At 43.2% G+C, this 16141-nt stretch overlaps 2 protein-coding genes across 2 annotated transcripts in view; one reads left to right on the forward strand and one right to left on the reverse strand.

The window, feature by feature from the left end:
- Positions 1 to 15503, forward strand: ntn5 (netrin 5). Its single transcript, XM_072376415.1, has 7 exons — positions 1 to 150; positions 5493 to 6985; positions 7965 to 8153; positions 10015 to 10164; positions 13198 to 13248; positions 14281 to 14361; positions 14626 to 15503. Exons 2-7 carry the CDS (start codon positions 5503 to 5505, stop codon positions 15207 to 15209), a joined length of 2538 nt encoding a protein of 845 aa, XP_072232516.1. The 5' UTR covers positions 1 to 150; positions 5493 to 5502; the 3' UTR covers positions 15210 to 15503.
- LOC140281905 (active breakpoint cluster region-related protein) overlaps positions 14958 to 16141 on the reverse strand; it is a 20613-nt gene continuing 19429 nt past the window's right edge. Inside the window, exon 23 of the mRNA XM_072376416.1 lies at positions 14958 to 15033. The gene's annotated coding sequence lies outside the window, so the exon portion shown is untranslated. The remainder of the gene's footprint in view (positions 15034 to 16141) is intronic.

Raw genomic sequence — 16141 nt, forward strand, 5'->3', positions numbered from 1 at the left:
ACCCGGTGTGTCGCGCCCTCTCGGTGTGTGTCTTCTGCTCCGAGCTGCTCTGCGGACGCGCTGGATGTGCGGACACTTGCTGCGCTGCTCTTGATGATCCGGAGGCACCGCGGGGGCTGAGGGAGAAGGAGAATCGCTGGGACGCACATGGTGAGCCCCTGACGCCGGTTTTCACATCCTTTCCCTGCTGTGATGGCTGACTTGTTGGCGAGGTTTTTCATCTCTGCTGAAGTGGAGAAGCGAGCCTTTCGGCGGTGGGTCTTTTGGAAGTTTAGGAGGCAGAAATTAGGCTGAAAATTGTGCGCAAAATGTGGCCGATAAAGTTAGGATTGGGTTGAGGGATATCTATCAACACGTTGCGAGACTTTTAATACAAATTAATTAATCAAACGGACAGATACAGCCAGAATTTTTCTTGATAGACATCGCAGCTCAGCTTATTCTTCAAAAATTCCAGCCAATTAAAAGGTTTTATTATCAGTCAATTATTCTCTGATTTAACGTTTTATTCTCTTAGATAAACCTAAGTTTATTGCATTATTTTTCTTGCGAATTAGACATTTTAATCCCTAAAAACCTGAAATAATTTTTTTTTTGGTAGAATAACTTAGTTGTCTCTGTGACGTTGGACAGCGTTTTTATTTTTTTTATCATACTCATGGCTACATATATTTATAGAATATTAAGCTTGTTGTTTTTTTAGTCACTATGTTCTTCAGCTTTGGGTAAAAAAAAATAAATTAAATACATTTTTGGCCCGGGCTTTATTAGCAGCCTAGAATTGATCCAAAATACCAACACATGCGGGCTTAATGACCCACATTAAACATGTGAATTAGGTTGTTTGATCAGTCCGATAGCCTAACTGTGTAAATATTATTCCTCTTCTCTGGGAGATAAAACTAATTGACTGCAGCCAATTTCTACTCAACAAGTGCAATTAGCTCTGCAGAACTGAGGCAATTACTCTCCGGGTTTCACTCTCAGCTCCTGCCAAAGTAATCCGACTAAATATGATAAATATTTGTGTTCAACGAACCGAGAGTTTCTGCTTAAATGCGGCTTCAGCAGGCTGCGTGTGACCGCGGGCTGTTTGTCTTTTTAAGGTCGGATTGTTCCTCATTTCAACCCCGCTCTGCAGCTCTTGTAGCAACAAAAAAAAAAGGCTGTTTTAACAGTCTCACAGGCGATTGTTTTTTATTGTTACAATACAGGGACGTCAATTTTACAATCTGGGTCTTAAAGCTGTTGTGAAAATTAATAAAAACAAGCTGCGCAGCCCGTTGAATTTCTATAATTCTTTTCAAAAGATCTTTTCTTGATTATAGATTAGCTGACATAAGTAATGGGTGTTTTTCATTTGTTCTGGTGCTCATATCAGACTCAGCCCTGCGGTGTTTTCTGTTTGTTTTACGGCCTGATTCTAATTATCAACCTACAGTATGGCGGATTTAATTGACACACAATTGCAACCAGAGGCTTTTTGTCCCCCCCTCCCTCCCCTTTTTCTTTTCTTTTTTTTCCCACCACCATGCCCTCAGTTGTCTTTGGCTTGGCTTCAGCTTGGAATCACAATGATTTAATTTCCATCTGTTTTTCAATATCATCATGTGGAGCTGGAGCTGAGCGGAGCCTCTTGCCAACTTGTATGAGGCTGTAAAGGGGGAGTTTTGCAAGGTAACTCGCCTTTAAATATCAAGTGGGTAACATGTGTTTTTTTATTCTAAAAAATGAGGCGAGCGAAGCTCCAGCGTGGGTCAATACGGAGTCAGAGGTAACCTTCCAAGTGCCTGTGGAGGTCCAGTTGGCCCCCTTTGGGGCCCTGCACCAAGTGGCAGTTTGTTGGAGGTGCAAACTTGAAGGACAGCGGCCTTTAGCTAAAGATACAAGCAGCGATAATCCATTTTGTGCTGTCTGTCGCTTCCACCTCCCGCGCTGCCCCACTAAAATTAGATTATTACACCTAAAAAAGAGCTCCAGGAATCTGCTCCGTGTGGAATAACACACACATGGGCTTCGACTGAGCGGGCAGGAATGCCGTTTGGGAATACAGACCGCATGCATGGCCGTCCTTTTCTCACCCAGAGTCCAGTGTTGTATTTCTGAAGGGGCTGAGGACAATTGCAAATTAACAAAGGTGTCAGTTTGGTAACATGCGCCAGCAGGTGCTTTGGTGCAGCTTCAAACATGCAGGCTGTGACAGAGAGCTCATATAATTGATCGTATTTATTTAAAGGCTTCGTGTCTTGCAGAGTTGCAATGCAGAACCCTTTCCGCCTTATCAAACGGCACAGCTTTTGTGTTTATTTACACAACTGAGTATTTTTTTTAACTTATCACAAAGCCGTAGGGCAGCTTGAGTTCGACATTTGCCTCCGCCTGGCCTGCCAGAGCTACTGCCCATGACGAGGAATGTTAAAATGTGTGAGAAAGGCCAAATCCAGCTCATCTGCTGAGCAGAACTGCTCCAGACCAATGACAGGCCGCAGCTCTAAAGTGTGAACAGGTCAGAGCGGCTTAACAGGTAGCAGGAGAGAAAACCAAACATCTTTAAGCTTTACTCAAAAGGACGGGACGCGTCCATTTCCTGCCAAATCACAAAAGAAAGGTTTGCTGCACAAAATGGTGCTTCAGAAAAAGAGTTTATCTTCACTTCCTTTTTCAGTCATTCAAGACAAACTTATGTGGATTACAGAAGCAGACACGATCCAAAAAACACAATCGCCAATGAATAGATTTCAGAAGAGACTGCAGCTTATAAGTTCACATCTCCCCCTGCTAACTCCATTATACCAAAGAAAATACAGCATTACTCTGCATAGCACTGTCCTGTAGTGGGTTCATATTTCTAAAAAGTAAGTATTTTATTTAATTTAGTTTGTTTGTCCATTTAAAACCAAACAAAAAAAATCCCTTCCACTTCGATTAACTATCATAAGACAAAGAAAAACAAAGTATATGCATCACAAAGTGGTTTTTGTTTGGTCCTAACGAAGAATAAGAGACTCTCATTTGGAAATAAATGAGGACAGCAGAGCACGAACACGAGCGCCGCTCTCATCTGCTCGGCTATGCTGTAAACATGCCCTCAGGTTGTCAGCAAGTATTTTTCCAGCCCCTTGCCGGCCAAGCATAGCTGCTTCTAAAGATCACCCGCCGGAGACGTTGTTGATCTCATCATACCACTATTTGGCTGTTTAAGTTTTTTGAAAGACGGATCACAGCCAAGTTGTTTCAAAACTTCCTCGGTTACACAGTCCTGCAAATGACTGCGCATTCGTGTTTTAGATGGCTGCTGAGGATTTGTGGACGTTATTTTGTCACCGCCGGGGATCATAAAAATGGGTCGACACCCAGTGTGCTTCAACAGGAAACTGTTCCCATCAAAAGACACTTTAACAGGGAATGCTGCTCATCTTCGACATGTGCTTCCGACGCGCCGTGTGAATTTATGGAAAGAGTCAGATAAAAACCATGGAAACCAGATCCGGTGGGTTAGGTTGGCGGTGCCAGACGGATGATCTGGTTTCAGGGGAGCAGAGAGTCTGGATTTGGCCAAGAGGGGTGCATTAAAAAACCTCAGGGGGCCTCTCTCAGATGCATCCATTTATCATAGAGCTTGTAATGGGCCAATGTTTAATTAGTCGTGTAATGTGACAAAGACAGGAGCAAGTGCATGTCATGGGAATGTTAAACAACCTCCCCCCTTTCTCCTCTTGCCTTGTGTGTTCTCACCCACCCGACCCAGAACCCCCACCTGCCTACACTCACTAAAAGTCCCCGTCCAGAATTAATTTTTCAGTAAAATCTCAACACTTCGCCACTTGCGACCTTTCCCCTGCTTTTAATCTCTTTGATGCTCTTTTTCCTTTTTATACGACCAGGATATCGACACCAAATGAAACCTGAGAACTAATTAATCACCCATCAACTTATAAGTCCTCCTTCTTATCGGTGCGTTCAGGTTCCCGTGGGGCATGTCTCAACATGCCAGGAATGGCTCGCTGAGGCATCCTGGACCCCAGGAATGTGGCTCAGTGGAACCAGGGTCACAGTCAGACCACTCATCGCTGCTCTTGTAGCGTTTCCTGTAGCAACATCACAAAACACAGCCGCCCTGTAGGCCTCCTCTTCTCCCTTTGTCCTCAACTAGTTTAGGCTTATTCACCTTTTAGCCTGGCGTTGCTTTCTGGAGGTCAGGAGCAGAGAAGTTTATCAGATGCAGCCGAGGGAGTGCCATGGCCAGAGCTGTGTGGTCCCGGAGGGAAGCTTCATATTTCGGTCATCGGCTAATTGAGCGGGATGACGCGGCCGGAGAGGCGCTCAGCCCCATGCTCTCCTACGAGTTTGGTTTATGCAGCCCTGCTGACTTTGCTGTCAGTGTCAAACGCTTGTTAGGACATCATCAATCTCACAGCAGTTAAGAATATTCCCAGAGCAGAATGAAGGTGGCAGGTGATAGATGGGCAGAGAGAGGAGAAGCGGAGGGAAAATGCTCACGGAAGGTGGTTATCGGTACGTAGGAAAGCAGACTTTCCTAAAGGTGGAGCAGGAGGGTGTTAAAATGTCACTGTTAGAAACAGCAAAAGAAGAAGTTGTTGGGAAATTTGCTTCTGGGCCTTGAGTGAGCAGTGAAGAAAACCGTAAATCACTGGTTCAAGAGAAAATAGATGCATTGTTCTTTCTTTCTTTTTTTTATCCACATTCCAAAATCAACACCCATCAAATTCTGCCAGAGGAATAATTTACACTCATCACCAGTTGTACAAAACGGGAAGGATTTGTTCACACTCCGGCGCTACACAAGTCAGAGTTTGTCCTCACCGCGGAAGTAACAAAGTAGGGGCTCAAGTCAAACTCGCATTTCAATCTATAAATCTTTCCAACCATAGCACAAACTAATCTCCTTTTCTTCTTCCTCCCTCCACTCTTCCCTTTCTCTCCATTTTCTCATGTCCTCCATTCTGCACCATGACACACTGCTCATGCGTAGGCCCCTCGCAAGCCTGCAGCCCCGACCAACGGTAAAACGATTTGAGAGGAGAGCAATAAAAGTGATGGATGTGGTCCAGCGCAGGGTTTAGCTCCAGCTGTCGGGCATGTTTTTTGTCATAACAGACAGACCTGCTGGGTGCGTGCCCCTCTTCACCCTCACTCATCCTCTCTTTCTGGGGTTTGAGGGGAGTTTTAAGATGCCTTCGTTCTTAAAGGTTGTCATGAGTATAGGTTCAAACCAGTGGATGACACTACTGTGAAGATCGGAGTTACATTTTTATGGGATGAGGTCTTTACTGGCATCTACTGGAAGCCAGTAAGGTGCAGCTGAAGTGATGCCGTTCGCTGGTATCATGTGTTTTCAATAAAGGCACAGGTGGTCCATCTTAGATTTTGTTCTGCTTCAGACGCATAAATCAGTCAGTTGGTGTTTTTTCTGTTATGACACAACGTTCATGGATTTCTCTTAAAAATTGATCTTTTTTCTTCTCCCACAGGCTCGATGACATGATGTTCCTGTCTTTTTCCCCTCCCCTGTCCACCGCTCTCTTTCCTGTTTTCCTCCGACTCTTCCTCCTTTTTCTCCCTCCATCCCCCGTCTCCTCTTCCTTCTCCCACACGCCGTTGAGCTGGACTTCGCCTCACGAGCCCTGCTACTACCCAGATGGCCGTCCTCGACATTGCATGTCGGAGTTCATCAACGCCGCCTACGGGGTCCCAGTCAACGCTAGCCACTCGCTACACGGGCCCGATTCCGATGGCAACATCGCCACCTTGACTGACCTCCATAACCCCCACAACCTCACCTGCTGGACTGCTCATACAGGTCCTGACACCGGGGACTGGGTCCTCACCTTACCGCTGGGCCGCCGCTTTGAGATAACCTACATAAGTTTGCAGTTCTGCAACCAAGGGGAGCCATCAGACCCCATCGCCATCTCCATCTTCAAATCGATGGACCACGGACGGACCTGGAGGCCGATGCAGCACTATTCCAGCGATTGCATTAGGTATTTCAAGCAGCCCTCCCAAACCATTGCCCAAACAAGACACCAAGAGACGGAGCCCCTCTGCTCAGATCCTCGCCCCCTGCAGAGGCAGCGGGGCGGCGTAGTTCTGGCCTTCTCTACCCTGGATGGACGACCATCCTCCCCTGATTTTGACTACAGCCCCACCCTCCAGGACTGGGTGACGGCTACAGACATCCGTGTGATCTTCCACCAGGTGACCAGAGACGTCAGGGTGGGCAACTTAAAAAAAAACATAGAAGAAGAAAGAGAGATGGCGCTAGATGGCGCACGTGACGCCAGAAGGACAGGGACTCTGAAATGGAGATCGGACAACAATGGCCATGCTGGAGGTCAGGCGGACAAATCAAACAGACATAATACTCTGGCATTTTTTGACAGGGAGACAAAAAACTCAGAAATAAGAGGGAGGAGCAAAGAGGAGAAGGTCGACAAGCAGGGCAGAAAGGGTCATCGAAAAGGGTCGGGTCAAGATGAAGAAGGACACAATGTGACCAGCAAGGAAGGGGAAGATAGGCTCACCATAGACTCACTTGTTCTGCCAAAGAAAGGCGGGAAAGGCAGAGGGCACGGTCGCAAGAAGGACAACAGTCACTGGCCGCCCTGCCCCAACAGAGGTTGCAATTGGACAGTTGAAGGGCGGGGCAGGAGCAACAAAGGGCGGGAACTGAGGAAGAGGAGGAACAATAACCTCAACACAAGACAAAGTGTCAGGAATCTGCAGGTGGAGCAGCCCTCTGCTTTGAGCTCCTCTGTTCGAACTCTAGCCATCTCCGACCTGCAGGTCGGAGGAAGGTGTAAATGTAACGGACACGCCTCCAGGTGTCGCCGCGACGACACCGGCCGTGCAGTGTGTGTGTGTGAGCATCACACGGCAGGGCCAGACTGTGATGTGTGTGAGGATTTCTACTTTGACAGGCCGTGGCATCGAGCTACACCCACTCACCCAAACCCCTGTGTTGGTGAGTCCTGCTGTTTGAAGCTTTGTTGGAGGTTATTTTAACTAACGTATAAAACTTAAAGCAATCTTTAATGAAATAAACTACCTCACAAATCACAGAACAAAAGGCAGACGGGCCTCCTTTAATACTGATGTTTAACACTAATAAAGAAAATGAGTAACTTTAGAATGAAGCTAACGTTTCAAGCAAAAATACTGTTGAGGAGTTATAATTATAAATATAGTTTTAATTCTTTCTAATAATACATCAAACTTTCCAATAAAGGCCGTTAGTGCTGAAAAAGATCCATTACATTTCCTTTAGATAGATCGATAGGTAGGTGCTGCTTTCTGACATAATCTCAGGACATTGTGGATAGTTGCCCCTTCATCCTCCGGCCTCCGTTGCTCGTGTCCAGGTCTCATACCTCATACCATGTTCTTAATTTGGTGATTTCTTTTCCATTAATTTATCTCATGAATTCAGTTTTGGTTCCTCTTACAAGAACCTTGTCATCACTCCAGTTTTAAGATAGTGTGTTTCGGTGTAAAATGACCTCTATCTTTACTGTGAGCCTCACAGTTTTGCAGCCCTGTCCTCAGTTTGTCACCATGCACACTTTGTAACATATAACTTTGTATGATAGACTTTATCCTGCAAGCTCTGCAGTCTTTGCTTTCTCACAAACAGTTCCTCCGAACGACATATAAAACATTGCACTGCGGCGCAAGTGTGAAAACAGCTCATCACTCTGACTTTTTCAATCCAGAAAACTAAGGTCTTTAAAATAATTCAAGCCAGACATCTGCCTTAGGCACCCTCATTAATATTTTTCCAGCATCAACACTTGACGCTGATTGAGGCCCATCCAGATGCTCAGTATTAACTTAATCTAACAACAAACCAGACAGTAATTCTTTTTAATCATGTTTTGCATAAAGACTAAAAATATTTTACCAAGGATCACAGTTTTTTTTATCTTTAACTCTTCATTTTCCAGCCTGTGAGTGTAACGAACACTCAAACAAATGCCGCTTCAGCATGGAGGTGTTTCAGCAGTCGGGTCGGCGCAGTGGAGGCGTGTGCCAGAAGTGTCGCCATCACACGGCCGGACGCCACTGCCAGTACTGCCAGAGCGGCTTCACCCGCGACCACAGCAAGCCGCTCAACCACCGCAAGGCCTGCCAACGTCAGTAACGAGTTGTGTGTGTGTTCAGTGCATGTGTGATGGGGTACGAGCGGAAGATGGGTACCTCTGACTGGCTGTGCATCAGAAAATTAAAGCTAACTGTCAGAATGCGTCGCTGTGTGTGTTTACATGACCGATCTGTCTCTGTCCGAGCGCACGGAAGTGTTTATGGGGTAGTTACATTGTGAGAGTGGACAGCTATTCCTGTTAGCAGTGCTCCCAAAAGAAAAAAAACACCCACTGAGCTGACACCTGTACATCGTTACCACCGGTCGGCATCTGCCATGACCCCTGACCTTTGACTGGTCACAAGCGACTGTCACACTCTGGCATGCTCATGTGGAGACCCGACCACCAGCCTAATATATCCAAAGTTAACGGGCTCTTTGAGCCTGGAGCACGTGTAGGGATGAGGAAAAAATACCAGCTGTGGTTAAATATCCACATATTTGATCACTTTTTATGCGCGAAACTGTGGTGACTTGAAAATACTCGAGTGGCAAGATGCAGAGTTTCATCTGAGCTTTACTCCGCTGATTCCATTGTTTCCACAGAGGAACCATTCGGAGGCCCAGTCCTGATGTTATTACTCAGTTTCTCCAGGCAGGCTGTTTGGTATCATTGTAAGGATATGTGTAAACATTATTCAAGAGTGACCAGAGCTACTGAAGTGCGGCTTCCCTTCTTCATCTATCTTCTATTATCCTGAGATAACATCAGTGGATAAAAAAATCTTGCTCTGCAAGCCTCAGCTAAACCCAGGCAGTAGTCATTATACGCCACCACGGCCGAAGCTGGAGGAAGTAAATTGATTAAGACAGAGGATTTGTCTTCATTTGGACGAAGGTCGTTCATCTTCTCTAAAGCACCAGGAGCAACGAGGCGACTGTGCTGTGATGAGATATTTTCTCATTGTCCTCACGGAGGAATTTGTCTTCATTTGCCCATCAAGATTGCTACAAAAAAAGACTCCCTGGTATCCCGAGTGTATACTTTGTTCTACTCAAGGACAAACTTTAAGGGCAGATGCCTGCTGTCAGTCAGGATTAAACATGTCAGTGATGAATAGTTTTATATATACTTTTTTAAAATGTATGCCTCCACTAAGCCACGTTTCCACTAAGAGATGATGAGAGATACTCTTTAATCTTTCAGCTCATTGTTCAGTTTTACGGCCTGATTGTTTCGGTCGACTCTTACTGCTGATATTGGCTTCAGGACACCAAGTTTTAGTTTCAGTTACAGACAAATCTCTTCATGAGGAGCTTGTGGAGAACAGAACGGAGGCAAAAAGAGGTGAACCCTGGAGATACATGTGTCAGATGCATTTCAAAGTTAATGCTGGTGTTGTACCACGTCTTCTTCTCTGGAAATGCCAGTTCATGGTTTCCGCATCCATTACAAGGTCATTGTGACCTACATTTTTGTCATCTGCACCGTAATGTGGGATCCACCGTGTACAACCCAAAAAATTTAAACCACACAAACTGAGCGTGGTGCCATCTCCAATTCAAAGATAAATTTAAACCACCAGAAAAAGTAGAAGAAAAACAATATGGACAATCTTTATGTGGAGAAACAGACTACAAGATCAATCAAATGGCATTGCATGGAAAGCTTTAGTCCAGTTTACCCAGAATGCCTTATGAACAGAACCACATGCACATTGGCAGACACCCAATTTGTGCCCAAATGGCATCTGCAGCTACCAGAAATTTCCCTTATAGTGACAATATGTTAAAAATAAGCTAATTTAGCTTGTTTGCCAACTCCAAGTAAGGTCCAAAAGAGGTGCTTTAACCAATAGGTTGCAATTAAATCAAGTGTATCACCTGTTGTATCTTGTTATTTTCTTTTTCAGCGTGCCAGTGCCATCCTTTGGGGGCTGTGGGTCGCTGGTGTAACCAGACATCAGGTCAATGTCTATGTCGAGAAGGAGTGACGGGCCTCAGGTGTAACCGCTGTGCCCCAGGATACAAACAGGGCAAATCCCCTCTGAGGCCATGTATAAGTAAGTCCACCAGTCTGGTAAAATGAAGGAAAATGTCAGTTTAGACAAAGTAGCTGTAAAATTAGTTTGTTCAAGCTTTTAAGAGTCTTGCTGCTTATTAACTTAGATTATTTCAAGGACCTAAAGATAAAGCATTACCATTATTATTTTATGTTTTTCTTCTTTTCTGACAATTACTGTAACAGATGAGTATCCTTGGCCCATTATTGAGCCATGGGTGCCGAGATAGGCCCAGATTTGACCCAAATGTGTCTGCTAACTGGGTGAAAAACAGTCCCTAATCAAAGCAAAATTATTTTCTTTGCCTAAACTGAGTCCTTCTAGTTTGCTGTCGGTCATGACAAAGGGACTTCTTCAGCTTTCTTTACTTGTGGCCTAAATTAATTAAACTATCCCATCAAGCTCTTTAAACATTTTATCAAATATTAGCTGGATATAAAAGGCACCGCTGCTCTCAAAGCTGATTTAACTCAATTATTCATCAGGCCTCCTTTTTATCGTCCCGAGAGACAGTTTCCACAGCAGCGTTAATATGAGCTGACCAACGTAAGGAAACCTCATCTCCCACTGATCAGGGATCAAGAGGATTTTTGCTACTCGTATCTCTATGCCTGATAGAAAAAATCAGCTATGAGCACTAATCCACATGTACATCCTAGGCTAATTACACGAGTGCCGACAATTACACCAACACTGAGCTTTGTAAGCCCCAATCAGGTGATATAGGGAGCTTCACACCTGTTGCACTGCTCAAAACTCCCCCATCATAGGGCCCAGACTCATAACTCTCCCAGTGAAAGGAGTGAGTGAAAGAAAACCTTGTTTGTTTTTACTGCCAGACCATTTCAGGCTATGTATAGCATCTCTCTACCCCTACCACCACCTCCAACACCTCGCCTCCTTTCCCATCAGACAGATAAAAAGTAATGTAGCAGCCAGGCTAAAACCCAAGTTAGCTCTAACTAAAATGTCTTAACTGAGCCCTGAAAAGACCTAGAGGTTCCAATTACTAAGTTTATTTTTTTACCATCCTGCCTTACAATGGTTGAATATTGTTTAATTTAAACACAGCTAAAATAAGCTAGCTGTTGAATTAGCCACAACTAGCCTTTGCTAATACTGAAACATAAATTCACTTTTTACTTACTATTATGTGCAATAAGATAATATGTATTTAAACATGCAAGAAAAGTTAGTCTTCATAACTAAATCAAGCATAACTTAATTCTTCTACATGAAGAAAAAACTAGCTAAACTGCTAATTTTACTCAAAATTTGAAAAGCTATTAAGCTAATTAGCTTAATAAATTTTGCATTCTGATCTGATTTTTGCTCCAGAGAAAGTCATAAACTTAAGTTGCCTTTAAATTACAAGTAGATTTTGCTGTTTTTTGTAACATATTATAATAGATTTTTTTTAGAATAGTTTCAATATTAATTGCAGAAAAAACCCCACTTATATTTATTCACCCCGAATCTGACAGTTAAAATAAGGTTTATTTGTACACAATATTACACTTTCTCTTCACAATCACTGTGGGGTTGTTTTTTAATTTTTCATTAGATATTCATTGGTTTAAATCATTCATTTTTCACCTTTTATTATTTTGAGACAGGCGTAATGATGCCAATTCAGTCTGTTGGGATAATGGCATGTGTTCAGGATCGGCCAACTGCGCGCTTAAGCAGTATATTACTATTTATTAACTAATATTATCAGTATATTACTCTTCTGTTAACACTAAGTACACTCTGTATAGGCAAACTCTTACAAGTAAGCTTAATGTGGGTGTTGTTCCAGAACCAAGGGCTGATCCAGAGGTCAGAGCCCAAACTGTCAACTTCAATAAAACTCACATTTATGATCATTTCAAGGTTATATCTTAACAAACAGGGACAGAATAGATTGAAATTGTCTGAGAAAAATCACTGGCAAACATTGGCACACTCAGCTATACATCGACAGCCCCCTTTGGCTCAGTGCTGGTTGCTGGATTTGACGAGACTTTGTTGTTGTGTGGATTGAAATTAAAAATTGCAAATTAAGGAACAAATGTGGACCATTTAGTGGTGACAGATACAGGGCTTGGATGACTTGTGGCATCTGAATGGAGACCAGTTTACTTATTTGCAGGATGCTGTTATACTTCAGTTATTATATTCTGACTTGCTTTATTTGGTCCAACATGGGCACAAAAAATTTTACTTAACCTTTTCAAGTAAAATTTTTTGTGAGCTGAGGAGCTGCTGTGATTTTACTGCTTAAATTGTGTTAATTTTGCATTTGTCACAAACAGAAGATTCACATTGAACACTTTGGATAAATAAATCAAAGATGTAAATTTTCTCTTTCATGTTGGTGCCAACATAATTACATTATTTATTTAATTGGTTTACACATTTACTTTTCTTTTACTTCTTTTAAAATGCACAAAGTAAAATATAAGCTGTAAATAAGTATAATGTGCTACATGTTGAAACTGCCTCTTTGTGGCCCTTTTCATTTACTGAAAATACAGACAACAACACACCACGTCCTTGTGTTTTAAATGTGTTGGACTGTCAGCTGGGTGGGGGTGTTCGGTGTCGCTGTCCCAGCTGTGTCAGAGAAAACACGACATGGACGAGCAGCGCAGCGTTAGCTTATGAGTTACACACACACACACTTTTACAGGAGGCCTGGGTAACGTATGTGGAGCCAACCGGGTTGTTCACATATACAGGGAGGGAACAACTTTACGACAATCTGCTTCATGTTTTGAGACAAAAGCTATACAAGAAGCGACGGTCTGACCTTATTAAATTACTAAAAGTAAAGTTAGTGTTTGAGTATGTGTTCAAGCGAACCTCACAGGGTGCGTCATAACCACAAAAGGGCCACACACTCAGTCCTTTTGACATTTGCTTATCTTCTGAGCGGGCATGCCCACGTTCCGAGAGGCGTTCAGACACAACACGTATAAAACACAACTGCAACAAACTGACAGCGAAGCCTGAAGTTTCTCCGAGCTGAAAGTGTGTTTCTGCTTACAGAGAATCAGGAGGCTGCTCCGACCCCCGTGTACCAACCTCAGTACAGCATAGGTGAGTTTTTTTATTATCACATGTAAGCAGTGCAAGTTATCTCTTATTTATTTAACCCGATTCAAGGTAATCCTGGAGTACTTTGATTTTTTTTTTTTTTCATTTTCTGCATTTTCTAAGAGCTAATAATCTAATAATCTAATAAGTGCTGTTTTCACAAATGTCTCGGGTGACAATTTATGGTAAAAGTATCTGAATTTTTAATAAAAACACATACTTTTAGCTGCATTTCATACCTGAACCAAGATTTAGAGATGGTTTATGTAGGTTCATTTCATTAGAAAATGTATTATGTTACACTACAGAAATTAAAAGTTTATTAGTTTTATCCAGACAGCTAATCGCCCATTATTGTGTAAAAGTTTAAAAACTCTAGCTTTAGGTCCAATCCTATGTTTTTATTCATCAGTTCATCTCCTTCGATTTAATCAATTAATTTAATCAAACAAAATCTGCGGGAGAGTCAAAAACCCCCAAAAATTAAGCAAAACTGAAAGGAAATTTAGCTTTTCATAAGCAATGATATGATGTGTTAATTCATAGAAAAACAAACAAAATAAAACTAAATCAGATTTAAGTTCAGCTCACTACTATTTAACCATTTTACCATAAAATGTCTGATTAACCAAGCTGGAAATGTTCAAGCTGTTGAAAGATAAGACTGATGGAACAATCAAGTCTTCCTTTTCTGATTGGTATCACCTCATGTACAGCGTTTAGAGTCCCGGCTCTTACGTGAAGTCAGATAAATCTTCTCTGAAGGCACGCTGTGGGCCACATTGTTGAACAGATTGGTCCTTGAAGTGCTTCGGGAGCCGCTGCTCTAACTCTGCATGAGGTAGCTGACCACTTCCTCCTAGCGGCAGCTCGAGGAATGTCCCACCTGCTGCAGCTGGGATCATGTGTTAGTCAAAAGATACTGTGATGACAAATAGAAGCAGCCATATTGTAATTAGGGGAAAAGACATGTGCTGATATGCGTGCTGTGAAATGATACCCTCTCATTTTCTGCTTTCTCCCTCTGTCCTGCAGCGGAGGAGTGTGTTTCGTACTGCCAGCCCTCTCAGGTTAAAGTCAGGATGAACTTGGAGACCTATTGTCTCAAGGATTACGGTTGGTTTCCGGTTTCTTTAAAACATCCTTCAAAAATGAATTATTTTTCCTGCTTTTCTGAGTTTCTAATAGATTTTATCACCGATTTAAAATGATTTAAAAAGTCAAACAATGTTAATCAGGTAATTAATGATCATTGACTCTAGTTTATTTAATAGTTTTTGGCTTGCATTCAAGTGCTTAATTCAACGCGAAGAATAAATAAATCAATATGATCATTTACAAAGGCGATAGATGCCTAATCGTGTTGTTTGTGTCAAACAGTGCTGAAGGTTCTTGTGAAAGGGATGGAGCGTTCAGGTCCCTGGTGGCAGTTCTCCATCTCTGTGCAAACCGTCTTCCGCACAGGGTCTACCTCCCGTGTTCGCAGGGGCTCCCAGTCCCTCTGGGTGCCTGACCGTGACCTCAGCTGCGGCTGCCCCGCCCTCCACGTGGGTCGGACATTCCTCCTAATCGGCGCGGAGGAAGGAGAGCGCGGCTGGGGCCCCAGTGAGAGTCGCCTGGTGGCGGATCGCTCCACTTTGGCCCTCCAGTGGCGGGAACACTGGAGCCCCAAACTCAGGGGCTTCCGGGGACAGGACAAGAGGGGCCGCTGCCCTCCGAAGTCGCCAATCAGCCACCGCAGGGAGCACACGAAGGCCCAGACGGGGTACATCCCCCCTCACCTGCTGACTGAGAAACACACCGAGCCACACTCTGTGAAAATGGATGAGCGTCTGACCACAGCGGCGCCGCACACGCCCTTAAACAAAGATGGTGACGTCATAGCCACACAGACGCCACTCTCTTCTTCTACTTCTACTACTACTACTCCTGGTCTGGTGTGTTCGACTCAAAATCCTGAATGAAAACAAAAAAATACAACAAGAACACAAAGAAACCGTGACTTACGCAGTCTTTCAGGACGCCGAGCAGGAACTGAGTGGAAACTGCGTTCTTTGGACGGAGAACAAGCGGATTCGTCTGCATCGAACACAGAGAACACAGAGTAACACACAACCGTGTCCTCGCGTGGCGGCTGCTGTGTTTTCAGACGACCGATCATCAAATATTCCACCAACAGTAATCATGTGAAATAAAAATATTAGAAATCTAATATTTTTATTTAAAGTCCCATTTGGAGAATTAAAGTCTGAACAGTCTTGCAGTATTTTTTTTGTCTTACAGATTTTTAAAAAATATTGTTTGAGTCATATTTATTTATTGAATTATTTTATGTGAGAATAAAACGACACGATGAACACTTTGTGCAGGTTCACCATGATGAGAATTAGACATCTTTTCGCTCACGTTAGCAGCAAAACGTTGGATTCAGCATCTTTGACTTTTGTGTTAATTCAAATGAAAAAAAATATTCTGTTTATTAAATTTTAAATGAAAATAGCTTGAGATCTGCTTTTCTTTCGACTTTGTAAGCATAGAAAATGTTTCTTTTTTTTAATTCTTCAAGCCCAAAACGTTGGATTTATCGACAGCTGTTTGTTAAGAAGCTTGGACATGCACAGTACTTTTGATTGAAAATACTTGGCTCACACCTGGCGTTCACAGCACAATATTTGGGTAAATTGACTTTATCTTTATCTGAACAGCTGACAAAGAGACCAAACAAACTTCAGCCTCATTTTCTAGCCGTGCAGGAATCCTCAGATAAGCCTGTTAGGACCCCAGATACAGATCTAAAAAACATCCGTCCATCCTGTCGTCATGACTTCTGTTTCCATTTGGGAGATGTGGCGTCATAGCTCAGGGGAAATGGCGGTGGGGTGTATTAAAGACAGAT

The sequence above is a fragment of the Leuresthes tenuis genome, unplaced genomic scaffold (genome assembly GCF_036924035.1).
Source record: "Leuresthes tenuis unplaced genomic scaffold, fLeuTen1.0.hap1 SCAF_22, whole genome shotgun sequence".
NCBI lineage: Eukaryota > Metazoa > Chordata > Actinopteri > Atheriniformes > Atherinopsidae > Leuresthes > Leuresthes tenuis.

What these genes read in the sequence shown, in the direction of transcription:
- ntn5 (XM_072376415.1), top strand. Translation starts at nt 5,503, where the DNA reads ATGATGTTCCTGTCTTTTTCCCCTCCCCTGTCCACCGCTCTCTTTCCT. An exon ending in TCACCCAAACCCCTGTGTTG is followed by an intron (nt 6,986 to 7,964) that starts GTGAGTCCTGCT and finishes TTCATTTTCCAG; the next exon opens with CCTGTGAGTGTAACGAACAC. An exon ending in CCAACCTCAGTACAGCATAG is followed by an intron (nt 13,249 to 14,280) that starts GTGAGTTTTTTT and finishes TCTGTCCTGCAG; the next exon opens with CGGAGGAGTGTGTTTCGTAC.